The sequence below is a fragment of the Pseudorca crassidens genome, chromosome X (genome assembly GCF_039906515.1).
Source record: "Pseudorca crassidens isolate mPseCra1 chromosome X, mPseCra1.hap1, whole genome shotgun sequence".
Lineage (NCBI taxonomy): Eukaryota > Metazoa > Chordata > Mammalia > Artiodactyla > Delphinidae > Pseudorca > Pseudorca crassidens.
This window is the reverse complement of record NC_090317.1, coordinates 87,588,501-87,615,375: the sequence shown is the minus strand read 5'-3', so window position 1 is coordinate 87,615,375 and position 26,875 is coordinate 87,588,501. Positions and strand designations below refer to the sequence as shown.

General features: G+C 49.4%; 1 protein-coding gene across 5 annotated transcripts in view; it reads right to left on the bottom strand.

Moving 5' to 3' along the window:
• The window catches only part of IQSEC2 (IQ motif and Sec7 domain ArfGEF 2), a 76,247-nt gene that overhangs the window by 19,885 nt on the left and 29,487 nt on the right, over window positions 1–26,875 (bottom strand). For 2 of the 5 annotated variants that reach the window (XM_067722419.1, XM_067722422.1), the window contains exon 3: window positions 19,602–19,697. The exons of 1 other annotated variant lie outside the window; for it this stretch is intronic. In XM_067722419.1, coding sequence (XP_067578520.1) covers window positions 19,602–19,697 — 96 coding nt within the window. Of the gene's footprint in view, window positions 1–19,601; window positions 19,698–21,485; window positions 22,125–26,875 lie in introns of those variants that run through there. 2 more of the 5 variants (XM_067722420.1, XM_067722421.1) reach the window with 2 other exon arrangements.

The following is a 26,875-nucleotide window of genomic DNA, read 5'->3' as shown; positions in this document are numbered from 1 at the left end:
CTACCCCCCCAAGTAGTCTCCTCACTGCCCTCACAGTCCTGTCCTCGCCCCTTCAGCCCTGTCCCCTCACAGCTCCATCCTTTTAGACTCCTTTCCCTCCAGCCATGTCTTCTCACAGTCTTGTCCCCAGTCCTACTCTACTCTCACAGCCTGGTCCCCTCGTGGCCATGTCCCCTCACAGCCTTATCCTCAGACCAGTTTCCTCCCACTCCTGTCCCCTCAAGTTCCTTTTTCTAATCATCTCAGCCCCTTAACAGCTCCATCCCCAAACCCTTCCTCCCCCGAGGGACCAATTCCCTTGTATCTCCACCCCCCCAGACCTCTTCCCCTCACAGCTCTGTCCCCAAGAGGAGACAAGATGAGACATGCATCCCTCCCAGCCCTATCCCCAGCACCACCCCCGATCAGCACTGTCCCCAGGCCTGAGGCCCACTCCCACATCCTGCACATCTAGGCTCTCCCCTGCTCGCCCAGCCCTGCCCCCTACAGCCCTGCCTCTGCCCTCAGAGGCCTGGACTCCGGGCTTGGCCAGTTCCCAGGGTTCCCTGGCCGCCAGGACACGGGCTCAGTGACAGTGGGAGGCACCTCCCATCCAGCATCCTCACAGGTAAAGAGCTGCCCTGTGGGGCAACTTCCTTGTTCTCCTCATGGCCTCCTCTGTTCAGCTGGGGGAGGGGGACAAGGGTCTCAAGGCTGAAGAGTGGTAGGAGCTGGGCACTGGGTCTTGCCCGCCCTGGTTACCCGGAGCTGTTGTTCTGCCACACCTGCTCCCACGGTGCCCTGGCAACCAGGCTGCCAGGGAACTCAGGTGGCGACAGAGCCCAGGCGCCCTGAGCTGGGCAGGCACGATGAGCAGCCGCAGAGACAGGAACACTGGAGGGGGGTTGGGAGGGGGCGACAGGCAGGGGGAGGCATGGAGGGGGTTGTGGGGAGAATAGATGTGGCTGAGGCCGGCAGGCACGGGGGTGAGGGGGCTCTTGGCTGGCGAAAGGGTTAAGGGGCCATTCCCCAGCCGCTACTTGCAGAGGCCCAGGGCGCAGAACCAGAACGGGGGCAAGCTGGGGTGGGTGGAGGGGGGCTCCCTACCGTTTCAGGAGCTTGAGCTACAACGGGCCTGCCAGCCTGGCAGAGAAGAGCACTTTGGTCTGGGGGCTGGGTGTGGTGGGTTACAGCGTTGGCGCTGGCTCTGTCCTGGTGGAGGCTCCCGCCCACTGCTCACCCTCTACCCTCCTAAGTGTTAATCTGCTACACTGTCAGGAGCGGGCGGAAACAGACTGAGGGGCTGCCCTGCCCAGATGCTCTCTCCTTCTGGTCCTCTGGGGCCTGTGAAGTCCCCCTTCAGGGGTCAGACCCAGCCCAGCGCCCCCCAGGCATCTAAGATGCTCCTCTTCGCCCCTTCAGGACTGCAGGATCCTGCCCACCAACCTCTCAAACCTCTCCCCTCCCAGCACATGGCTCCCAGTTTTGATCAACTGTCGTCTCCTTTGTTCACGAACCATCCATGGTTCCCACTGCCCACAAGAGATAGCCCAAGTTCCTTATTGTGGCATTTGAGGCTTCTCCAAGATACAGTAGCTAATGTTTAGTAAGGCACTGTTCTTACCACCTCACATTTAATAACTTGTTTACTCTTCAAAACAACCCTATGAGGTAGGTATTGTTATTCGTCTTCATTTTACACATAAAGAAACTGAGAGGTTAGTAATGTATCTGTAGTCACACAGCTATTAATGATACAGCCAGGATTCAAATCCAGGCAGTCTGACTCCAGAGCTCACAGTCTTAAACATTAAGCCATACTGCAGGGTTGGCTGCCAGCCCCCCACCCCATGAACCCTTCCCTCCAGCCAGCCCAAATCCTGTTTCTCCCCAATACTCCTGTCCTTTCCACCTCCCAAACTGCTCATACAGTACTTTCTACCTGCAATGCCATGCCTATCATCTTCTGCCATCTGCAATCTGAGAACCCCCCCACACCCTAGTGCCATCAAGATTCAGGTCATATGCCACCACTAAGAAGCCCTCCCGAAGCCCACCTCTAGCCAGAAATGATTGCTGATCCTGTTCAGGGCTCCCACACACAGCACATGTCTGTCCTTCTTTTTATGGAGCAGGTTAGCTTTGGCAAAGCGTGACAGCTATTTGTGTTCCTGACTCCCAGAATCCCAGCACAGGAAGAGAATTTGGTAATCTCTCCGCTAGCACAGAGCACAAGGCCTGGAACAGAGTAGGTGCTCAATGAAAGCTTCTGGAGGGAGGAAGTCAGTGAATGAGCTCTGGCGGCTGCGGTAATATATCCTCTCACCTGAACTTTGACCTCAGCCTCCAGTCTCCTCGTCCCAATCCGTTCTCCATCCTGTGGCCAGAGAGAGCTTTCCAAAGTAGAAATCTGACCGTTTTGCTCCCCCACTAAAACCCTTCCATGGCTTCTCATAACTCATACAACAAACAACAACTGAACCCCTTCTACATGCCAGGCACAGTGCTAGGTGCTGGAAATACAATTGTGAGCAAGACGTGTAAGATTTGTTCCCTCGTGGAAGTGACATTCTAGTGGGAGAAGAAGACTATAAATATATACTATCATTTCAGGTAGAGAGAAGTGCTAGGAAGGAAAATACAGCAGGGTGATTAAAGGTGCTGTTTTAGACGCGGTGGTCAGGGAAGGGCTTTTTGAATAAATGGCATATAATCAGAGCCCTGATGGAAGTGAAGGAGTGAGCTGTGTGGTTATCTGACACGAGAGCAGTCCAGACAGAGGGTAGAGCCAGTGCAAAGGCCCTGAGATAGAACTGTGCTTGGCATGTTTGAGGAACAGCCAGGAGGCCAGTGAAGCTGGAGCAGAGTAAACGAGGGGAGAGTGATAGAAGATAAGATCAGAAAGGTAATTGGGGCAAAATTGTGAAGGGCATTGAGCCCACGAAAAAGACTTTGGCTTTTGCTCTGATTGAGATGAGCAGAGGAGGGGCGTGATCTACTTAGGTTTTACAGGAATAATCATCCATAGGATAACCTCCAGCTTCCTTACCATAGCTGAGGATGGTTCTCCTGACCGGACCTCTGCCTCATATACCTTCTGCCCCTTTACCCCAACCTGGCTACCTCCTGCTCACCCTTCAACATTTAGCTCGGGTGTTCCCTTCCATGCCTGCCTGAGCCCTTCACACAGGATTGCTTACAGGCGCCTCCTCTGTGCTGCCATAGGACCCTAGAGTCACCTCTATCCCTAGGGCAAAGGCATTAATTAGCTCATTGAAGCCTTACAATTTACTGAGGCAGGCACCATTAGCCCCATTTTATAGATGAGGACACTGAGGCAAGAGGTGATGTAAACTTGCTCAAGGTAACACAGCTATTAAGTGAGAAAGTCAGGATGCAAACCCAGGGCCTAGGCTGTCTTCTCATGACATGACATCTTGTTGCCTATCCCCACTTCTAGCCCCATGCTGCCCCTGGCCCTCTACCCTTTGGCAGTTCTCCCCTCCCTTCTGTTTTGGTTGCAAAGGTAATAGTGGCAGGGAGGTCAGGCTGTCAACACAGCCCCCCAAAAAGGACAGAGCTGGAGGGCATCATACACACTGCTAAAGAAATGGGACCTGGGGACGTGGGATCCCTTAACTCAGAACTCCCAAACACTCAGCGCACTTACAGCGCACCTTCCCTGCGTCAGGCACTTTCTGCACATTATTTTAACTGCGTGGCAAATGCTGATCACATGGAAAAATCTCTCTTCTCTTTCTTACATCTCACATAGACTCATATTCATTCTCTCTCTCTCTCTCTCTCTCTCTCACACACACACACACACACACACACAAACACACACACAGAGAACATGTTGTGCAATAAGAAGCTGGGCAGACCTAGGTTCAGGTCCTGACAGCCATTTATCCGCTGTGTGAGCCTGGGTGTGTCCCTTTACCTCTATGCACCTCAGTTTCTCATCCGCGTGGAGCTCAAAATGCAATTCCCTCTTTGGATTCCTGCACTTCAGAAAGGGCCTGGGAGATCTACCTCTCTGGGACTCCTCCCAGCCGGGAACAGGAGCAAAGAAAACACACACACGCGCACACGTGCACCCATGTGTGCTGTCTGCTGGGCTATTCTGTGAGGGAAACTGGGGAGCATCCTCTGCAGCGGGGGGAATAAATCACGTTACACAACTAACCACAGTATAAAGCTGAAAGTTCTCAGGGCTGGGGAACGGAGGAAGTGCTAGGAGAGCTCAGGAGAGATTCCTCCTGCTGCGGGGTGGGGCAGGGGTGCTGAGCGGAATAAAAATAAACTCGCACTTACAGCGCACCTTCCCTGTGTCAGGCATTTTCTGCACATTATTTTAACTGCATGGCAAATGTGAAGGAAGAATTAGGATTCCGATTTTGCAGGTGAGGAGAAGGCTCTGAGGGGGGAAGTGATGCCAAAGGTCTCAGGACTAGCAAGTGGCAGAACAGGGATTCAAAGCCCAGAGCCTGTGCTAGTTCCCCTGCCTCGAAGGCTTCATGGGGCAGTGGTGGGGTGGGGGAGCTATTGAATAGGGCCTTTCCTAGGAGGAGTTGGTAGAGAGAAGGAGTGAGGGACCTTGTGAGCCAAGGCATTACGATGGGGAGAAGCGGGGCAGAACGGGCAGTAGGGATTTGGGGTGGCCTGCCCTTGGCGGGGGCACTGACCCACTCTGGCTGCTGCTATTAATGGGAGGTATCTCTCTCTCCTTCCCTTTATTGGCACTGACCGGAGCCAGGCAGCCGGCAGGGGATGGGATCAGGATGCAGTTGCCATGGAAATGAATGGGGGCTGTTGCTATGGATACCATAAGATGAGGGCAAGAGGAAGCTAGGGATGCTGAGGACTATCCCCATGACAACTTGGGCTGAAAGCGGGGTGGGGGGGACCGGAAGTGAGACAAGAAAACAAGACAAGGAGGTCAGCACACCTAGATGAGGCCAGGGGCATTGGGCTCTGGAGGAAGACTGGGCAAGGAGACCAGACCCAGCGGGGGGTGGGGGCAGAGGGGCAGAGGGACTCCAGTCACCTCCCTCTCCCCCGACAGCTTTTCAACAAGCTGTTTCTGCTGTCCAATCCCAGCGCCACAAAGACTCCAAACCTGAGGCCAGCCCGGCTTGGCACAGGGACTGGCAGGGGAAGAGGAAGCCATCGGAGGGGCTGATTGGGTACCCAGCAGGCAAACATAGGCTTGGGAGCACACAGATCAGGGTTTCAATCCTGGCTCTGCTTCCTTTGCAGCCCTAAATATAATAGTTGTCATTTACTGAGGACGTACTTTTAGCTAGGCCCAGCAACTCTGCAAGGTCTGGGTTGTTCCCCTTGAAGGGGATAACACAGATGAAGAAACTGAGGTACAGAGAGATGAAGTAATTTGCCTAAAGTCTCAATGCTCAGCAGTGGTGGTGCCAGGAGTCGAATCATCGCTCATGCCTGTACCCACCAGCCCAGCACTGAGCAGCCCCTCTGAGGCAGAGTCCTTGCATTCTCCAGCTCCCTGTGCCTTCCCACAGTGGCACACAGAGGGCCAGATGCTGAGTAAATATTTGTGGAGTGTGTGAGTGAGGAAGCGATCCAGGAGGAAGCAGGAAAGACTGAGGTTAGATGGAAGAAGTACCTGACTTTGAGAGCAATGACTCACTGGTTTGGCTGGCCAAGAGTAGAAGATCCACAGAACTGGGATGGACTTTTCGAACCATCTAATTCCACAGATTCAAATTAAGGCTCAAAAAATCTAAGTGACTTGCTTGCTCAGGGTCACACAGGACAAGAACCCCAATCCCCTATCTTCCAGGCCAGCGTAACTTTTTAGCTGAATCTGTCCAGTGCCCACCCCCGCCCCCCGGCACCTTTAAGCTCCTAGATGTTGGTGGCAGCAGGCTCCTTGAACTTTCTAGGCAAGGCAAGCTGATCCACAGCACCACGCCTGTGCCCAGGCTCTTACTGCCCAGGATTTCCTCCCTCTCCCCTCTACCTGCAGCCTTTGTCGGTCTGGCTGAGCTTTTCTGAATCTTGTGGCGCCCTGAGCCAGCCAGCCCTCCTGGGAAGTTGGTTCTGACTCACTCCCACCCCCCACAGAACCTGACAGGGTCAGTTATCCCCCCTCTATGTTTTGTGCACACTCATGTCACCGGCCGTCCTTATCACCGGCTAACTTGAGATTCTCTCTTGAAGTGTCCATTCCCTACACTACTCCCGTTTCCCATGGGCAGTGGCCTGGTATAATTCACCTCTGTGGACCCTCCCTATGCCCAGGCCAGGGCCCAGCAGCCACCTTGGTCCCCTAAGACCACAGGTGGCAGTCATGTGTGTCTGTGTGACCATCCTGACAACTGTCACCCTAAAAGCCACAGCACCACATGCTCAAAAGCCACTGACACACATTCTTGTGATTATCTCCACCGGGGCACATGCAGAGAGACTGCCAGGCACAGAAAGTTGCCACCTCACACAATCAACCTCACACACTCAGAATCCCTCACACCCAGCCTCACACAATCACATTCCCTCAGATACACAACAGTGCACAGCCTCTCACTCTTCTCTCACCTGCCAGCCTCATGCACACCTGTGCACAGGCACACACATTTCCCTCACAACAGATAGAAACCTTCCCCTTTCCCATAGCACAGGCCCTCAGCCAATTCAGTTGCCTACACAGGAGTCTACACCCCCATGGCTCCCACAATGGCTATCTGACCTTTCGTTGAGCCCCTGTGCCCCCTAACTTGTTTCTATCTCCAATCAAATGAAGGGTAGAATGGTCTCCCCCTCCACAGCCACAGGTCACCTAGACTCACACGCCCAGCTTGAACCAAGCAATGTATGTATCATTCCCCAACACAACCCCTGGGGCTTTCCACCAGGTTTTGGTCCATGCTGTCTCTGACTCCTTAATGCCTCACCTCTCAAACCATCTATCCAAACCCTTCCCGGCCGTCTACTCTTGCCCCTGTTCCTCCAGCAATCCTTGGACACCACCACCCCCAGCTCATCTTGACATCTCCCTACTCTTTGGGCCAGGAACATATTTTGCTCATTACTGAAGCCATATCTGCTCAATCACTTCTGCCCTTCACACCCTGCCTACTTTCCCAAAGGAATTCTCATCTCCCCTGATAGATGGAGAACTTATGGAGAACACAGCCACTGTCTTACTTTCGGTCCCTCACTGTATTTAGCTTGAAACCTTGTACACAGTAGGTGTTTGAGCAATGCCTTCTGGAAGAGTAAATAAAGGAGAGAGGAAGAGAGAGGGAGGGAAGAAGGGAGGGGAGAAATAAATGAGAATTTGAATGAGTGAGTGAGTAGCTGAGTTGAGTGCCTAAGTGAGTCAAGCAACGAGTGAAGAGTGAGGCGAGCCTCTGGAAAACTACCAGGGCATGTGATGGGGATGCTGAAGGGAGGGGGGAAACAAAGGAGAGGAGGGACTCTCACCTGGGCCTTAATCAAAACAGGAGCCTCCAATTAGTACACACTTGGCAGCTGTGCACTAGACCCTATGCTGAGCTCCTTGTGCTTTTTCTTGCTAATCTTCATGACAACGCAGAGAGGTAGATCTATTCTCACTGTAATTGGGAAGAAAATGAAGCTCAAGGAGAAGAAAATACTTGTTCAAGGTTATACAGAGAGTAAGTGGCAGAACCATAAGGTAAACTCAGATTTGTCTAATGAAAAAAAAAAAAAGGCTCAGAAAGGGAAAGCAGGGGTATGAGCCCACCTGGGAATCTCCTGGCTTTGCTCCTAACACAGACTCATCATGGAAGGTGTGGGTTCTACAGTGCATAGAGGACACCTTCTGCCTTCCTGCCAACAGCCTCTGGGGATTCTTAGAACTAGCTTTTGGCAGGTGCAGGAAATACTTAGGGTTATTGCATCTGGGGGCAGTGGCTTTCCCTCAGACTCAGAGATCCCTAAAGCTGTAGAATCAGAACCTTGAAAGTACAGAATCAAGGACTATTAACATCACAGAATGTTAAAATCACACCATCAGAATTTTTTCTAAATGGTAGAATCATGAAATCTTAAAACCACAGTATGGTAGAATCCCCAAATCACAGCGTCTTAGAAAGAGAAACCACAGAATTGGATGGAATGTGTCACTGAATTACCCTCTCTTAAAGTCATGTAATCATAGTTTCTTAAAATTGTACCATCTCAGATTCACAGAATGTCAGAGCTGGAGGAGCCCTTGGAGATCCTCTGGTCCAGACTCCCTCCTCCTTTTACACATGGGGAAACTGGGTAGCAGGGAGGCCAAGCAACGTGTCCAAGTTGACCAGCTCGCACCACCTCAGGCTGAAGAAGGCGCTAGGCTTGCACATGGTGAGAGCGCCACATCATTCATTCATTTATTGAGTGCCTTCTGGGTGTTGACAATAAAATCAAACCCTACTCTCTCTCCCAGCCCCTGTTCCCAGCCCTGGATAGGAAAGAAGGTAAGACCCTGGTGGGGATGGGGAGAGGGAAGTGGGGTGGGGTGGAACATACATCAGACAGAGAGAAGAGATCAGCTTTTATTGATGGAAATTCTTTTGTACACAGCGACACGCACTCTGAAAGGCCTTTTCCTCCTGATCATATTTACAGAGCGCTATGGGAGTGGCAGGAGGCACGGGACAAGGCCTCCAAGCAGTAGAAGAGATGGCAGCAATGGCCACAGCGAGGGAATGAGCAGGCTGGGTCCCGACCCCGTCTGGTCCTCTAAGCCCTAGGCACCCTGCATCTCTGTTTGTGCTCACAGAGGACAGAGGTAGGTCCTTGGGATGTCATTTGGAGACCTCTCCAGGAGTGGCAGGCTCCAGGGTGCCTGGGAAGTGGGGTGCGGGTATGGGAGGGTCCAGGTTTCAAGCTCCAAGCTCCAAGCTCTGCTGCTCCCACATTTTAGTCAGACCTAGGGCTCCAGCCTTTATAATTTGGGGGCTGGAGTCCAGGGGAGACAGCAGTGAGGGTGGGAATTCCAAGAAGGGGGTGGGTGAGGACGGGGCACTATGCCTGCCCATCTGGTTCCTGAAGCAGGGACGGGGTCCCATGGGGGATCGAGGGGGCAGGGGGCAGGGGGCTGGTTAAGGCTTTTGCTTCTGCATAGAAAATGACCCTTGTCCTCTCAGTTACCGAGAGGAGGGACTACTGCACTCGGAGGCCGGACAGCAGAACTGATGAGCGTCTTCCTCTTCCTCTTCCTCAGTCTCCTCCTCCTCCTCCTCTTCCCTGGGGCCAGGAAGGGCAGGGTAGAGGCCACAGGCGGCGGGTGACAGAGAGAGGCAGAGGCATTAGTTTGCAGAGCAAGGGAGACACAAGAAGGGCTGGAACCAGGGAGGTAGGGCGAGGATGGGGGTTGGAATGGGGAGGCCAGTGTGACCAATGGGGCCACATCCATCTCAGTCTACAAGCAGCCTGTTGCTGGTCCCCCTCCTGGAACGGCCCTCCCCCACACTCAGGCTGGGCTCAGGCTTAAGGTTACACCCAGAGTATGTAAACTCCCTTTCTGACCTGACAGGTGCCCAACCTTAATTTTAACATAAATAGTAGCAATCAGCTCTCTGCTGGCACTTTGCATGCATCATCTCATTTAACCCCTGCAACAACTGTGCAACATTTTAAAGATGAGGGAATTCAAGCTCAGAGAGGTTAGATATCTGCCCAAGGTCACACAGCTGGGTGAGCGGTAGTCAGGATTTAAACCTGGAAGTTCTTGGAGCTCCAAGTCTCAGACTCTTCCCAGCAGGTCCTTTGGGTGAACTTGGTACTATCTCTAGAAATCCACTGTGCCCTTGAAGGACAAAGATTTGTATTTCCTGAAGGCTTCAGCGTCGGGAATGTAGGAGATGCTTAGAAATGGTGCGTGGAAAGTCCACAGCTTTGGAAGCAAACAGACCTGGGTTCCAAGGCCAGCTCTACAAGTGCTTCTAGGCTGCGGCCCCAGGCATGTTAATGCCCCTCTTAGAGCTTCAGTTTCCTCATCTGTAAAAATGAGGCTTATGATGCCAACCCCACAGGATTGTTCAAAGGACTGGAATACATGTCAAATGCCTGGCAAACAAGAGTGATGGGAACATGGTGGTGGTTATTGTTAACTGCTCATGAACTGAACCTAATTACCAAGGTGGCCGTTTGCACCCACACAGAAGCGCCACAGCGGCGGGGAGGAAACATTGCAGGAACAAGCACCTGTTCCTCGGGTCCTGCGGAGCAGTACCAGGGGCCAGTCTGCATGTGGCAGTCACTGGAGCTGGACTACATTTTCATGGGGTGGATGGACAGGCAGGAGGGCTGGGGTGGGACCAGGTGTCTTGGGAGTGAAAAGGCTGATCTTCTAGAGATTTCCAAAGAAACAGTCTCAGCCCACTCCCAGACCCCCTTGGCTCAGGAGATGTAGGAAATATGGAATCCAGGATGCTGGAGTATTGGGAAGACATGGGAAGGAAAGAGAAGGCAAGGGAAGGCACTGCTGTCCAACTGACAGACAAGCGCGTGCAGGGGTGCGCACGCGGGGACACACACACACACACACACACACACACACACACACACCCTCCTCATACTCAGAGCTCCCTCTGACACATTGTTCCACAGAGTCACTGAGTCAGCAAAACCACATGAACCAGTGCTCAAGTCCTGGGCAAGTAGCTCCTCCTTTCAGAGTCTCCCATTCCTCATCTATAAAAGGAGAAGGAAACTCCACACCTCTCAAGGCTGTCATGAGGAACAAATGATCTTCCAGTCCCTCTGCTCACTCCCCTCCTATCCAGGCCAGGCCCCTGCTACCCTTCACCCTGACACTGCAGTCACCTCCTGATTTCTTCTCCCTACTCTCTTGGACCACATTAGCCTTCCTAAAGCCCACCTTTGAGTGTGAATCTCTTCTGCTCAGACACCCACCTTGGCTCCCCTTAGCTTCCTGGATAAAGTTCAGATTCCTCTACTTGGCATTCAAGGCTCCCCCACCATATGGCCTCACCTGGCCTTTCCTGTCAGGTGGAAAAAGCCCAGGCTTTAGAGTCAGACAGACCTGGGTTTAAATATCAGCCCCACAACCTACTAGCTGGGTGACCTTTAGTCCATTTCTTCACCTCTCTAGGACTTATTTTCCTTATCTGCAAAATGAGGAAATACCTATTCTGCAGGATGTGGTGGGGATTAAATGAATTCAAGTATGTAAGGCACCTGCCACAGGGTAGGTTTGGTGCCTCATACATGGTAACTATTACTGTTACTGTCAGCATCAGTGCCATCAATGTTATACCACCCAGCCTTCATCAAACTAGCTTGTTCGTTATTACATCAGCACGTCCAGCCTTTTCACGCCTCTATGCCTTTGCTGACTCTGTTTCTTCCTTCTGCACAGAGCTTTGCCTGTTGAAATCCTGTCTGAACTTCAGAACCCAGCTCAAATGCTGCTTCCTGCAGGAAGTCCTCCCTGACTTCCAACCAGAAGTATTCTTTGCTTCCTCCTAGCTCCAGCATCCGTGCTCTTTGTCAGGGATCTCCATGTGTTGCTTTGAACTTTTCTGAAGCATTTCTTTCACTAATCCCCTCAACGCCCTTGAATTCCCCCGACCACCACTATCTCTGCTTTCCTTCCCTGTGAGAAAAAGAGGGCCCCTATACTATTTAAGGCCAGTCCCTACACCCAGGCTCTGGAGCCCACCCCTGCTACCACCTCCATAACAATCATCCCCTCTCCCTCCAGTATTTCAACCTCTCCCTCTCTGTTGCCTCCTTCCTACCAACATTTATAGAAGCTCAAGTCTCTCCCATCTGGGAATAAAAACCCTCGATCTGCCCCCACATCTCCCTCTAGCAATCAGTGTCCCTCTCTCCTCTTCACAGCTAAGCTTCTTGAGAAATTCATCTACACTGGCCATCTCCACTTCAGTACCTCCCACGGGCTCTTCAACCCACTGCAATCTGCCTCGTGCGCCCACCAAGCCACAGAAACTCTTCTTAGTAAGGTCGCCCAGGACCTCCCACTGGTTAAAGCCAATAGACTCTCTCCCACCCTCATCTTACTTCCCCCAGCTGTAACATTTGCCACTCTTAACAAGCCCCCCCGTGCGCAGACGGCTCTTTCCTTCCTCTGCTTCCGTGAGCCCACTCCCTGCTGGTTTTCCTCCTACTTCTCGGACCACCCCCAGCTCCTCTTCCTCTCTCCATTCCTTATGCGTTAGTACCTCTTCCCCAGTTCTGCTCTGGTCCTCTTCTCTTTCATTCCACACTCTCTGTCAGTGATCTCATTCCATTCCATAACTTCAGGTATGGCTGAGGACCCCACATCTCTCTCTCTAGCATGGATCTCTCTCCTGGGTCCCAGACCCATCAAGCCTAATTAATGCTTGCTGGAAGCTCCACCAAGATGGCCCTTAGGGCCTTCAGAGTTCACAGGGACCTCTAATGCAGCATCTTACCGCTGCAAACCCGTCCTCCTGCATTTCCCACCTTCGTGAAAGGCACCACCACCCAGGGGCCCAAGCCCAAAACACACCTGGAAGTCACCCTAGGTTCTTCCTGTTCCCTTACCAAGTCAGCCACTGAATCCTGCTGATTCTACCCCCTAAATAGCTCTAAAAGACTACACATGATCTGGCCTCTGCTAACTCATCATCTACTCCCCTTGCCCCTCGCTCACTCTTTCTCCAATCGTACTGGTCTCCCTGCCGTCCCTCAACCATAACAAGCACACTCTTGCCTCAGGGCCTTTGCACTCGCTGGAACATCATCCCCCAGATAGGTGTGGCACCAGACACATTCTATATATTTAGTTGCTTATTTATTTAGTATCTGTCTCACCCATCGTAAGATCCATCAGGACAGGCATCTGTTTTGCTCAGTGCTATATCCTTAATGCCCAGCACAGTGTCTAGCACTCGATAAATATTTGTTGAATGAATGAATCCATTGCCAGGCCTGAACACGGGCAACTCACCGTGACCATCCTCAGTCATCTCCACCCCCCACTTCCACCCCCATTATCTATTCAGTCTCTCTGACTCCAGCTCTCTCTTCTACCCCATCACCTCTCAAATCCACCTCCTCTGCTCCATCCCCACAGCCACTACCTCAGCTTACCTCTCTTGGATTACTGCAAAAGCCTCCTCCCTAGTCTCCCTTCCTTCTAAAATGCTAATTTGATCATGTTACTTTCCCTCCTCAAGAACTGCTCATGGCTCTCCAGCTGCCTACCATGAGAAAGGACCCTGGGCTCCCCAGACAGCTGTTTGAGGCGTGTCTAACCTCCGCATCAGTGTTCAGCCTTACCATTTCTCACCTCCAGGCCTCTGTGTTCACTCTCAGAGCATCCTCTCCCATCTCTACCACTCAAAATCTTTACAGACCCTGGATGACTGGCTCAAACACGACTTTTTTCAGGAAAATACCTGACTCACAAACCAGAAGTAATTCCTCCCCCAAATACATAGAGAAATAAGTGTCTCCAGTGTCACTCAGAATCTCCGAGAACCAGGAGTAGGATGGAAGTTAGTAATTATATCTGAGACCATGGACTTTGGGTGCTGGGCGAGCCTTAACAGAGGTTCCCTTCTCCTCCTGCACTATTACCCTGGACTCATGTCCCTCTGGCCCTCTGCTAACACTGATCCATCCTTGCCTCCTCCCTTTCTCTCACCTGCTGTTGGGTCTATCTCTCAAAGAATTTAGATTCCATAATTTGAAATTAAAATGGTTCTTTGCGAATGGTGCCCACGGGAATAGTGCAACATAGTAGCCCTGCTCCAAGCCACTTCTTCTATGCCAATATCCCAGTGTAGGCCTTCCAGCTGGCCTCCATGCATACGATCCATTTTTCATACCGATTGCTAATGTGATATGTCTAAAACACAAATTTTACCAAATTTCTCTCTTATTTAGAATCCATTCACATGATACTTCATCACCAGCAACATTGGTTCTTAACCTTTTTTGGAGGAACCCAAAACCCTTTAGGCATTTAATGAAAGCCACAAACCACCTCCCCAACAGAAAATGCACACAACTAGACACACACAACATTTTGCATTCAATTTCAGGAGGTTCATGGGCCACCTGAAGCCATTTGGGACCCATGCAACCCAGGCTCGTAACAAACCTCTGGCTCTTCCCAAGAACATCCAGGTTCTTTTGCATATGCTGTTCCTTCTGCCTGGAACATTCTGCCATACTTCACCCTTCTGCCCCTGACTGCCTCTGACTCATCCTCTAAGACTCAGCTCTTAGGCTGAGTTGACCTGCACCAGCCCTAGGTGGGGCCAGATCTCTTCCACTGGGCTTCCACAGCAGCCCCCCCACCCTGTGCTCTCCTCTGTCATAGCCCTCCTCAGTCTCCCCAGCTGACTGGGAATTTGTGGAAGGCAAGAACCATTACCCAGCATAGGCCCTGCTGTAGCAGAACTCCCTAAGTGTCTACTGAAACAAACACTAATAACAGCTACCCTGTTTTGAGTACTCATTATGTGCCAGGCACTCAACAACATGAATACTATTTATGATCTCTTCTACTCCTCAATAAATAAACCCCATGATGTTGGTATTCTTTTTAACAGATAAGGAACTAGGCTCAGAGATGTGAAGTGAGTTGTTTAAGGTCACCCAGTTAGTGAGTGACAGAGGTGGGATTGAATTGAGACATGTTGACACCAATGCAAGTATTGGTCCACCATGCTTCCCTGCCCTGCACTGTGAGATTAGGAGATGGTATCAGTAGCAGAATAGGACCAAGAACCAGGGTCAGAATGCCCTCTGGGCTCCATTTCCCAGGGCCGCCTACTCTTATTTTCCCTCCTGTGTCACCTTCATGTCAACACCAGGGACCTGGCTCTCTCTCTCTCTCTCTCTCTTTTTTCTTTTGGCCATGCTGCGAGGCTTGCAGGATCTTAGTTCCCGGACCAGGGACTGAACCCGGGCCCCAGCAGTGAAAGCACCAAGTCCTAACCACTGGACTGCCAGCGAATTCCCTGGCTCTCTCTTCTTACGGTGCGATCCCCTCCATCCCATGTACTACTCTCAGCCTCCTCATCCCAAAGCCCCACTATGGTCAGGCGCATCCTTTGTTCCAGAACCATCCCTAGACACGTACAGCTTTTAGATCCAATCCAATCCAAGGCTACATATTAGCTACGAGGAAAACAAGACATGGGTAGTCCCTGCCCTTCAACAGTTGATAGTCATCCAGGAGTTTTACATGTACCTTCTCCAATCCCAAAATCAGCCCTGAGAGGTAAATAGGCATTGTCCTCATTCCACAGATGAGGAAATAGAAGTTCAGAGGCTTGCCGAAAGTCAAGCTTGGAAGTAGCCGAATTTGGACTTGAATAAAGATACTGACCCAACTATTTTCCCCCATTAGGTCATCCTGCTTGAAGAGCCAAAAAGTAGGCAACCATTTCCGGCAGGATTGGGGGATAAAGGAAAGCTATTACTTTTTCAAGACTTAGTACACATGTCCCCTCCTGTAGGGGACAGGTGGGGTTAGGTACCCCTCCTCTGGCAGCCCTCTGGGCCTACTTCTGTTCTATCCCAAACCACACTATGCAGTCATTGTCTATGTGTCTCTCTCTCCCTTCCAGACTTGAGCTCCCTGACTGTAGGACCAGATACAGCTCATTCCCATATACCACCAAGGTTCAACACAAGGCCTAACTGAGAGCAGGCAGAACAAATGCTTGCTGAGTGAATCAGGTGGTATTTGAGCAAGTTATTAAAAGGAAAAACAACAGGTGGATACAGGAAAAAGGTATAGAGGAGGAAGGAAACAAGTTAGTAAAGGCAAGGAAGTGGGACCAAGAAAAAAGGCCAGTAATTTTAAAGTTGTGACAGGGTATGTATAACATTTTTTTCATTGTTGTTATGGGGGTTTTCTTTTCCTTACAAAAATGGGATCATACTATAAGCCCTGTTCTGCAATTTGCTTTTTTCATATAACAATAAGTCTTAGAGGTCTTTCCAGGTGAGTATCTAGAGATATATCTTTTTCTTTTGATCTGCTACAGAGTATGGATGGATCATGAAGGAAAAGCTGTTTCCTACTGATGGACATGTAGGTTGTTTTAATTGCTTGCTATTATAAACAATGCTGCAGTGAACATCTTTGCATGTGTCTGAAAGTAGTTTTGAAGGATTCCTAAAAGTTGAATTGCTGAGCAAAGGGAATGAACATTTTGTTTAAAATGTAGATAAAGGTTATTTCCGTGGCTTTAACATTTTTATAAACTGGCTAAAAATAAAGATTATTCCTAATCATATAATCCTGTCTTTATTTAAGAAGCATATATCATGCAACCTTTTCATTAAGAGTTGGTTGAGAATGCTACCCTACAAAAGGGCGTGTGATAGAGTTGCACAGTATGGCTTATGTTTGCAGTTGGGGTTGGGGTATTTTAGAAAAGGCTTCTGGCTGGCCAAATTGGGGTCTACCTAGTAGTAAAACTCTAGAGAAACCTAACTCTAAGACATAGTTCTCAGCTTGGAAGTATATGCACATTTAAGTTTCTGGGGGCAGCTAACAAACTGGTCCCATAATAAAATGAAACCAATTCGTACTCTTATCAAGGAATATGAGAGATTCTGTTTCCTCACAACCCTTTCAATCTTTTAAATTTTGGTACTTTAAAATTAGTACTTCGCTGTTGTTTTAGTTACATTTCTTTGGCTATCTGTAAGGTTGAACATCCTTTCTCATTCATTAGCTGTCTACTTCTTCTCTGAATTGTCAAATCACGTTATTTCTCCACTTTAAATGGGTAGGGCACCTTTCTCTTATTGATTTCCAGGAGACGATATAGACAGATGTCTATGTAGCAAATACTTTCTTCTAGCCTGTTTCTGTTTTAACTTTGTGTATAGTATCTTTCTCCACACAGAAGTTCTTAACTTTAATGTAGTTGAAATTATTGCTCTTTACTTTATGGCTCCTGAGTTCTTAAACCCTGATCAGAAAGGCTTCTCCACCCTGTTATAAAAATATTCTGGATTTTCCTCTGGTACTTTTACAGCTTTATTTTTTGCATTTGTTTTTGTACAAGGTAGGGATTTAACTTAAATTTTTTCCAAATGGTAGCTAATAGTCCCATCCTATTTACTGACTTCCCACTGATCTGAAATGCATTCTTTGTCACAAATTAAATTCCCATATGAATATATGGGTTTGTTTCTAAATTCTCTATTTTGTTCCATTTATGTATTCCTCTATTTCTGTGATGATATAATATTTGTAATTTCTGTAGATTTATGGTAAGTTTTTATATCTAACGGGGCAAGTCCCCCCTCATTGTTCTTCTTTTTCAAAATTTTCTTAGTAATTCATGGGCATTTACTCTTCCAAATGAACTTTAAAATCCAATTGCACAATTCCCAAAGAAAATACCACTGAAATTTTAATGAGAAATACATTGAATCTTTTGATCAAATTGGGGTAAAATGTCATTTTAAACCATATTGAATTCTTCCCATCCAAGAATAGGATATGACTCGTGATTTATTCAAGTCTTATAGCCTTTGACGAAATTTTAGTTTTCTACAGAGAAGTATTTTAAATTTCTTATAAATTCGTAGGAATTTTATCTTTTTTTTTTGCTATTGTGAATGGGAATCTTTTTCTATTATGTCTTCTAATTAGTTATTGATGGTATTTAGAGAAGTTGATGGTTTGGGTGTATATTTATCTTGTATCTACCCATCTCACTGAATTTTCTTATTAGTTCTAATAATTTTTCCTTTTATTCTCTTTGATTATCTAAGTAGACAACTATATCATCTTCAAATAATGCTAATTCTGACTCTATTTCTGATATTTATACCACTTATTTCTTTTTTTAATCCCAATGATTAAAACTTCCAGAAAACACTGGTTAGTGACAGTGATAGTAGTCATCCTTATTTTGTTCCCAAATTGAATGGAAATTTATCTAGCACGTCATTGTTACATTTGATGATTGTTTTTGGTTTCTGATAAAAATTCTTTCCAAGTTAAGGAGGTTTTCATTCATTCCTAGTTTACTGTACTAGTTATCTATTGCTGTTTAACAAATTACCCCAATGCAGCAAGAGATAACTAAGGCACTAAGGGTTTTTAAATCAAGAATGGATGTGTGATTTTGTCAGATTATTTTTTCAGCATTTATGGAGATAGAGTAAAAAGATTGTAAAACTATTAGCATAATCAATTACAATAACAGCTTCCCTAATGTTGAACAATCCCTGCACTCCTGGGACAAACCTTCACTTGTCATGATACAGTCTTCTTTTAATATACTGATGGATTCAGTTGGAGAATCTGTAATTTAAAACATGTGTTGCTCTATTAATATGTGAGGTTAGACTATAGTTTTCCTTTTTTTTGTCTAAACCTGTCCAGTGATACCAGCCTTCTAGAATGAACTAGGAAGCTGTCCATCTTTTCCTATTAGCTGATCTTTCAATATTGGATAGAACTTCCATGATACCTGAACTTCCATAATACCAGCTGGGCCTGGTACCATTTCTGAGGAGAAAACTTTGACCATCTTTTAAACTTCTTCTATACTGTTCCATTCTATTCAGGTTTTCTGCCACTCCTTAAGTGATTTTGGTAGTTTATATTTTCCTAGAAAATATAAATTTTCTAGAAAACCATTTTCTAGAAAACCATTTTCCTAGAAAACCATCTCATCTAGATTTTCACATTTATTGGTATAAAATTACACAAAGCATTTTCTTATGACTTTTTCATATACTCTGAATCTGTGGTTAAATCCCCTTCATCATACCTTATTTTATTTATGTTTTCTTGCCTTTTTCTCAATCATAACTGCCAGAGGAGGGTCTGTCTAGTTTGCTGGTCTTTTCAAAAAACACCTCTTAGCTTATCAAACCTTTTGTTTTCTATTTCATTAATTTCTGGTTTTATATATAGTAATTACTTGATTCTGCTTTCTTTTGGTTGTTCTTTTTCTAGAACTTTCTAGACTCTTGATCAGAATAATTAGTTCATTTAAACTGTCTTGTTCTCTAATAAAAGCATTTAAGACCACAAACTTTCTTCTGGGAACCCCCATGGTCATATCCCATAGGTTTTGATCTATGACATTCTCAATTGACATTTATTCTAAATAGTCCACAAATTCCATTCTTATTTCCTCTTTAACACAAGTATTTTTAAACTTTCAAATGGACCTAGCCTTTTTGCCATTGCTATTAATATTTTATTTCATTGCATTATAATCAGAAAATGTAAAATGTGTTTTCAAATTAACTTGGAAATAATCTCCTTCCCCAAAAGTATAAGCAGATTGTTCTCTCTGTCTAAACACCCTTCCCCATCCTATCCAACTGACAAACTCTTACTCATCCTACAAAACAGCTCAAATGTTATATATTCTAGGACCAACCACTCCCACTTCGGGGGGGAAGGTATCTAGAGAAGGATTTTTAAGGAAGGACAAGCTACAAACAGGCTGTGAATGTCCTCTTTGGTCTTCTGGCCTGGTCCCCCAGTCACTCTCCTCACACGCTCAGACACCCATTCCACAGTCACTCCAGAGGCTAGAGGGAGATGGGGGAGGGGCTGGCAATGATATTGATATTTGTCTGGAGGGGTGAGGGATTGGGGGAGGGGTGGGTCTAGCTCTTACCTGCTCTCTGCCAGCCTGCCTGAGGGGGTAAGCTTCATGGAGTCAAGGACCTGAGTAGGACAGCAATACTGGTGTAGAGTATGAGACGCTGTGGACCTGAGAGACAGCAAGAGACAGAGAGAGAAAGAGAGACAGAGAGAGAGACAGGGAGGGAGGGGAGAGGCAGGGTGGGGAATGGGGACAAGGAGGCGAAAGTGAGTGGGGTAGGGGAAAGGGGAAGACTGGGAGGAATGGGTGGTGGAGGATAGGGAATGGAAGAGGAGGGGTGGGAGGGAGGGAGGGAGAGGGGGAAGGCAGGAAGGAAGGAAGGAAGGAAGGAAGGAAGGAAGGAAGGAAGAAAAAAAGAAAAAACCACAAAGTCAAGAAAGAGAGGACGGCACTCGAACCACAAACAGAACACAACGACAACAGGGGGCAGCAGAGACGAAAGAGCTGGGCTGGGCCTCCTGTGTTCCAGGTGACTCCGTGGGGACCTCGGCCTCAGAGACACTGGGACACCACAGTAGGGAAGGGGGAAGGGAGCCCTCCTCACACCAGACGCCACGGGTAGGGAAGAGGGGAGAGGGAAGGGTGGATGAAAGAGAAAGGGAAAAGGTGTATGGGGGGGTTCCCCCTTAGAGAAGACCCCTCACAAGAAAGGAGGGAGGGATGGGGAGAAAAGAGGCTCTGGGTCCAAAGTGGGGGAAGAACCCAGGCCAGGGCGGGGTGGGGGTGGGGGTGGGGGGGTGCAGGAGACACTGGAGGAGGAGAGGGAAAGAGACAGAGAGAAACCGAAAGAGACAAGACAGAAAAGGAGAAAGACAGAGAAGGAGGAAGACAGTGAAAGGGCGAGACAAAAGACACAGAGAGAAGACGGGGAGAGGCAGAGAGTGCCAGAGCAAAGGACAGGAGAGGCGAGGGCGGAGGAGAGCTGACAAGGTCTCAGTGGTCTTGGTGACAGGATGGGACTCGGGCTGAGTGGGCGAGTGGGGCCCAGCGAGCCAGAGGACAGGGTGGTTCTTTGCTTCCAAGGCCAGTGCTGCGCCCCCAGCCTGGGGCAGGGCCCAAGCTCCGCCCCCCAGCGCTGTGCTCCCACCCTTAGCGTGGGGTCCAAAGGCCCCTCTGCCTCCTGCTTCCCACGATTAAAGTCCAGAGAAGGGGAAGGGGGAGGAGAGACAGCAGGGTAGTGAGGCCGAGGGCCCTGTCCCTGCCCTACGCAGCACAGGGCAGATACTGGGAGTGAGTGCCAGGTCAGCCAGCCCCTGCCCCCCACGAGCCCCTGAAGGCAGGTTGTGGTCAGGGCCTGGCCATTCAAGAGCCGAAGTAAAGGCCGGGAGATGTGGCTGCAGGCCAGGCCAGCTGCCCACTATCTCGCTTGCTGCGAATTGGAGAGGATGCCTAAATCTTAGAACCTTAACAGAGAATCCTGGAATCTGATACTCTTCTTATCAGAGCCTCTGGAATAATTGTCATCAGCAGAACGACTGTTTCTCAAGTGCCATCTAAGTGCCAGTCACTGGCCCAAGTCCTTGACTCATTAAACCTGAGACTCAGAGACCCTTAGGCTGCTGGAATGTTGGTATCAGAGAGTCTCAGCTGTTGTGGACAGCCCCGCAGCACCAGGCTAGGAGCCAGGGCAGCCACCAATCACACCCCTCACAGGCCACCGACTGCGCTGCTCAGGGCTCCAGGGTTCTTACAGAGCTGGGCACCCAGATGCCCCTGGGCTCACCCACTTGAGCTGGCTCCCTCCCCCAAGCCAAAGGCCTCCAAGAATCCAAGAGGAGAGCCAGGAACCAGGAAGCCAGGAGGCTGCTGAATCAGCAGCCCAGGGACCAGGTCCAGGCCTGGGCAGGAAGGGAGGGGGTAGGGCTGCAGGGTTGGGGGTGGGGGCCAGGTTCCTACCTGCTACTCCTCCCGGGGGGCTCCATGGGTCTGGACCTGTCCCGAGGGCAGGCCCCCTGGCCAGGGCGGTGCCTCCACCGCTGTTGCCACCCCCTCCTCCCCAGCCCTTCCCTAGAAGGAGGAACCAAGGAGGCGGGGCCAGGCCTGCTGGGCTATAGGCCAGACTGCAACTGGAAACTTTGCTCCTTCCCCTGCTCCCCCAGGAGGGCTGGGAACTCCTAGTACGAGGAAGCAGCTTTGAGAGCTTGAAGTGACTCCTCTCGGCCAAACCTCAGGCTGTGCTCACTATATGCACCTCTGTTGGAATCTCCCCAAGTACCCTGTCAAGTACATGTCACTAGCCCTATTCTCCCGAAGAGAAAATTGAGATGTAGAAACATTAAGTAACTCGGCACAGGTAATAGAGCTAGTAAGTAGCAGAACCCCAAGATCAGGACCTGGTTTGGCCATTCCCAAATCAGGACTCTGTCCCCTTGGCCATATTGCTGCCCTGTGAATACAGAAACCTTTCCATAGAAGCTTTTCACAAACATTTTCATCTTCCACAGAGTTAAAGAGACTCTGTGTGGTGGTTATGCTGGGATGCTCCAGTTCAAGTAAAATTCAAATCACCCATCTGGGGAAATCAAGATGAGGGCCCAGCCGATTTCTTGACCATTGCAATAAGCTCTCACTTTCTTCTGCGTTGTTTTCTGAACTGGCTAAGAGAAATGCTCCCTGAAGAGAAAAGCAAAAATCAGAAGACACGCCATTCACAACCTATAGGCTGTTCTTCCAAGGAAATTGGCCCACCTGATTTTACAGACGGGGAGAGGGGAAGAGTCTTACTAAAGTTCATACAGCCAGTCAAACTAGAATCCCCATCGACCTACCACAGTAATCTCTCTCTCCTCCTTATGTGGGGGGCTGGAGAAAGGGGACAATTTGGAGGATTTGAAGGGTGTGGGGTTCCTGAAGAGTACCCCAGATCCAGCTCAGAGGGCTCCTGTCCTTTCACAGCCCCAGAGCCCAGGTCCCTGGCTGTTCTGAGCAGAAGGCAGCCCTGGGAGGGGCCAGGGGGCCAGTGATCTAGAAGGAATAGGAGTTGACAGGCAACAGGCCAGCCTTCCTGCCTTCCTGCCTTCCTGCCTCCCTGCCGGGGCAGCTGGTTCCTCTCAAGAAAGCCAAAGCTGCTGAGAGAGATAGGCCCTATGGACCACCGCAAAGTTGGCATCTATGGGCTCTTCATGGCCTCTTCTCCCTCTGCCCACCCCCTAAAGCCCCTTGGTCTTCAAGGCTCTGGTCTCAGCCCCTGCTTTTCTTTCTCTCTCCCTCAGGAACTCTCTTGGCTCTTGTGGCAGCCACACCTTGTGCCCATTTGCAGTTATTGTCCTAAGGGTGGCACCTGTGGCCCAAACCTTCACCTTGGCCTGGCAGAAGTTGAGAGACAGAAATTCTAGTCCTGGCCCTAAGGCTGATGCTGTGTGACCTTGAGCAAGCCCCTTCCCCTCTCTGGTGAGGCAAAGAGCTTACATTTTGGTGCCTGGCAGAGCTGGATACAAGTCCCAGCTCTACAACTTTTCAGCTGGGTAACCCCTCTGAGGCACGGTCTGTTCATCTATAAAAGGTGAGTGGCAACTCCTATCTCACAGGTTCTTGTGAGGTTTCAATGAGACACATATGCACATGCTGAAAAGTCTCAGTCTGAGCCTGAGAGAGTATGATCCTTCTCCCAGGGAGGTACGGGAGACTCTTGGGAAACCTGTTTGTTTCGGGCAGGGGAAGATTTCTAGGAAGATACCTCTTCATATGGGCCACTCTTGGAATTCAGGCATATCTGAGCCTGTTGGGGCGACTCATGTGATAACCCTCTAGGGGCTGAAGGGAAGAAGGAGCGAAGGGTGAGGAGCCTGACCCAGCCGCAGGGCACTGGCAGGGCCTTCGTTCACTTACACTACAGATCCTGTGAGCCAGGCACTGAGCTGGGTGACAGATACGGCAGTGACTAAGGGCAGTCAATGTCCCGATCTCATGGAGCTCATATTCAAGTGAGAGGAGACAGACATTATTCAACCACTAATGGAATTAAGCTGGGCAAAAAGTGGAGGTAGTGGGGGAGAGTGTTCCAGGCAGAGGAAACAACTTGGGCAAAGGACCTGAGGTGGTATTTCCAGGAACTACAAGGAGGCCAACGTGGCTGAGTGGAAAAAGCAAAGGGGAGATGAGCGAGACTGGAGATGTAGGCGGGGGCCCAATCATGCAGAGCCTGGAGGTCCTGATAAGGTTTCAATATTTATACTAAGAGGAATTTGGAAGCCTGTGGTTCACGGATAGGCCTGGGGCGGGGAGTGTCTCTGAAGCCCCTAAAGTTGTATGAAAAATATGAGTGAGTATGAGTGCATTTCCGGGGAGAACATTGCTTTCATTAGATCCTCAGATGGGTTTGTGATCCCAAAAGGGCAGGGAAACTCCTTATATGAGTCCATTCACTAAGTGCTGACTATGAGCTAGTGTCAGGCATCCCAGGACCTTCTGTGAGCTGCCCCTCCCCACCACTTCCCCGTGGTCTCAGCCTCCCCCCACCCCACCTTCAACCTGTGCTCCACCCAAACAGAAGCGCCTACAATTCTCTGCCACACTCTGCTGTCCGCCCTCACCTTTGCCTCTGCTCAAAAGACCATTCCCCACCACCCTGCCCCCAGTGCCACCTCCCCACCTCGTTAGCTCCCCCTTCTTCCTCACAAGTCTGCTCAGAGGTGGTGCCCTCTGGGAATCTGACTCTGGGATCCCTCCCCTGTGTCCTTCCCACCCTGCGTTTCTCCAGCGCTGTCTATTCACATGCCGTTGCCCCTTCTGGTCCAGGAGCTCGGTGGGGACAGACACCATGTCTTATTCATTCCAGTGTCCCCAGCATCCAGCACAGGGCACCTAGTCAAACAGGTCAGCAGGTATTGAGAGACAGACAATCCACACTGAGGTAGAGGCTGCAAGATGGGCTGCTGGACACTAGAGGGCACTGTGGCCACTGGAATCCTGGCCTGCCGCTGGCACTAGCCAGGCTGGCCCAGGCTGGCCCCTGGGACCAGGCAGGCGGGGAAGCATGGAAACTCTGCTCCTGGGTCCTGCAGCTCCTTGGCTCTGGGTCTAACTGACCGGGGTCCCAGTCCCAGCTTCCCAATTTACCTTCTGCCTCCTTTCCAGATTATCTCTCATGACAGTGCCATCCCACTGCAGATACAGTTACAGTTCTTCACGAATGCAAGTACCAAACACTGCTCCACAGCCCTGGCACACTTTTTTGCTCTGTCTGCAACACTCTCCACTTCACCTCACACACACCCCCACCCCTCACCAGGCTAACTTCTACTCATCCACCAAGTCACAGTTTAGATGTCAGCTTGGAGAAGCCTCCCTGACCCTCAGGTTGTGTTGGGTACACTTCTGAGGTTCTCCCACAGCACCCTACACTTCGCCTGTAATTGTCTGTTTCCTTATCTGCTTTCCTACCAGACGGTGAGCTTCCTCAGAGCAGGATTCTATTATTCATCATTGTATCAACTGCATTTAGTTTAGCACAGTGCCTGGCACGTTGTAGGTACTCAAGAAATTGTCCCATGACTAAGTGGATGGATGGATGGACAGATGGATGGATGACCTCGGGCAAGTGACTCTACCTCTCAAGGTTTCAGTTTCCCCCTCTGTAAAGTGGATCCCATCACCCTTACTTGGCAGAGCTGCCAGGAGGATTAAAGATAAGGTGTGTGGAATGTTCCTTAACAGTACCTGATACATAGTACACATTTTCTGAATCAAAGCATTTATTAAGTTGAAGGAGGCTTTGCCCTGAGCCTGGGATGATCTCTCCCACTCAGGCTTACCACCTATATGTGGAAGATGGACTTAACAATAATAAGAAAACTATCCTTTTTATTAAAAAATAACAACAGCACCTGCTATGTGCCAGGCCAGAAGTAGGAGCTCCCTAAGGAGGTGGGCAGTCTCCAGTCTCAGCCAGAGGATGCAAGGCCCGGGCCGAGGTCAGAGCCATGGGCATTGCCCCTACATCTGGAGAACAGTCATTACGTGCACAGCTGGTTCCAAACTCTTTACTCATAGGTGAAAACCTGTCTAAGGTTCCCTCTGTAATTAATGTAAAAACTGCAGGGTTTGTATTAATGGAAAAGTGAGCTCGAGCGTCAAGTTGATAATATTGATAATGTGTGCTTGTAATTCTATACTGAAGATAACTATAAATTCAGTCACTGCACTAATAAAATGTGAAAATTCCTGAAACAACCAAGAACTTGGTAGCAGCTGTACCATGAGTAGCATTATGCCAGTTGTTCTGAGACTATGAAAATCACCGCACACTGGTGGCGATGGTAATATTCACTGTGCACTTAAAGGCTGTTTGGGCACAAAATAAGGGGAAAGTTTTAGATAAAACAGGGTATTTTGATGCAAGAGCATGGAACTTGAAAGCATAGTGAGCTAAGGTCAACTTGCATTAGAGTAGGAACCAAAACCTTGATGGACGAGCAAGCTTATAATCGTGGGCCTCTGAGCAGACTACTCCCCAGGCTCTGACCTCGCTTGTGAACACATAAAAGCTGTGGGCACTGTAGAAGAAACACCAAGTCCAGAGTATTTGACCTCTACGCTCACCCACTTCTAGGAGAATCCACTCCCACCTACAGCCCCTTGCCACCTCGTTTACCACAGGATGGACAGAAACAGTGCTGTCCCGTGGGGGTGGGCCCTGAAGCTGGAAGGTCACATAGCTTCTAGGTTGGTGGCCACATCAGGCCACCTGAGAGCAGAGGAAGTCAGTCCAGAGAGAGGAGTCAGTGACAAAGAGATGACAGGGACCAGGCAAGTCATGAAAGATGGAGAGAGACAACGTATGAGCCAGGGAGATGCAGAGATGCAGAGAGAGAGAGAGAGAGAAAGAGAGAGCAATTTTCCTCCTTGACTTCTTGGTCCCACTTCCAGTTGGCATGAGGCCTGGCTATACGTCATTTACTGCTCTTAGATTCTGTGAGATGTAGCCTCACAATAGTCTCCCCCCCCCCACCCTTTATTCTTGAGCGCGTTTGAGTGGGTTTCAGTTCCCTGCAACAAAGTGTACCCAGACTAAGACAAGGGAAAATTGGGGATGTAAGTGCAGGGCTTGCATAAGCAAAAACGCATAAAGAACACTTAGGTAGGGAGGGGTGAATGCAATTATAAAGCATTTGTGTTTGTTCACCCAAATGCTCCCTCATTTCCTGACAGTTGCGACCACAGATACATGCTACAGTCGCACACTCACATACACTGACATTCAGTGGACACCAAGACAAATGCAGCAACAACCAGATCTGCTTCTATGCAGACACCCTGCCGTGCATGGACACCCACCAGCACGCAGC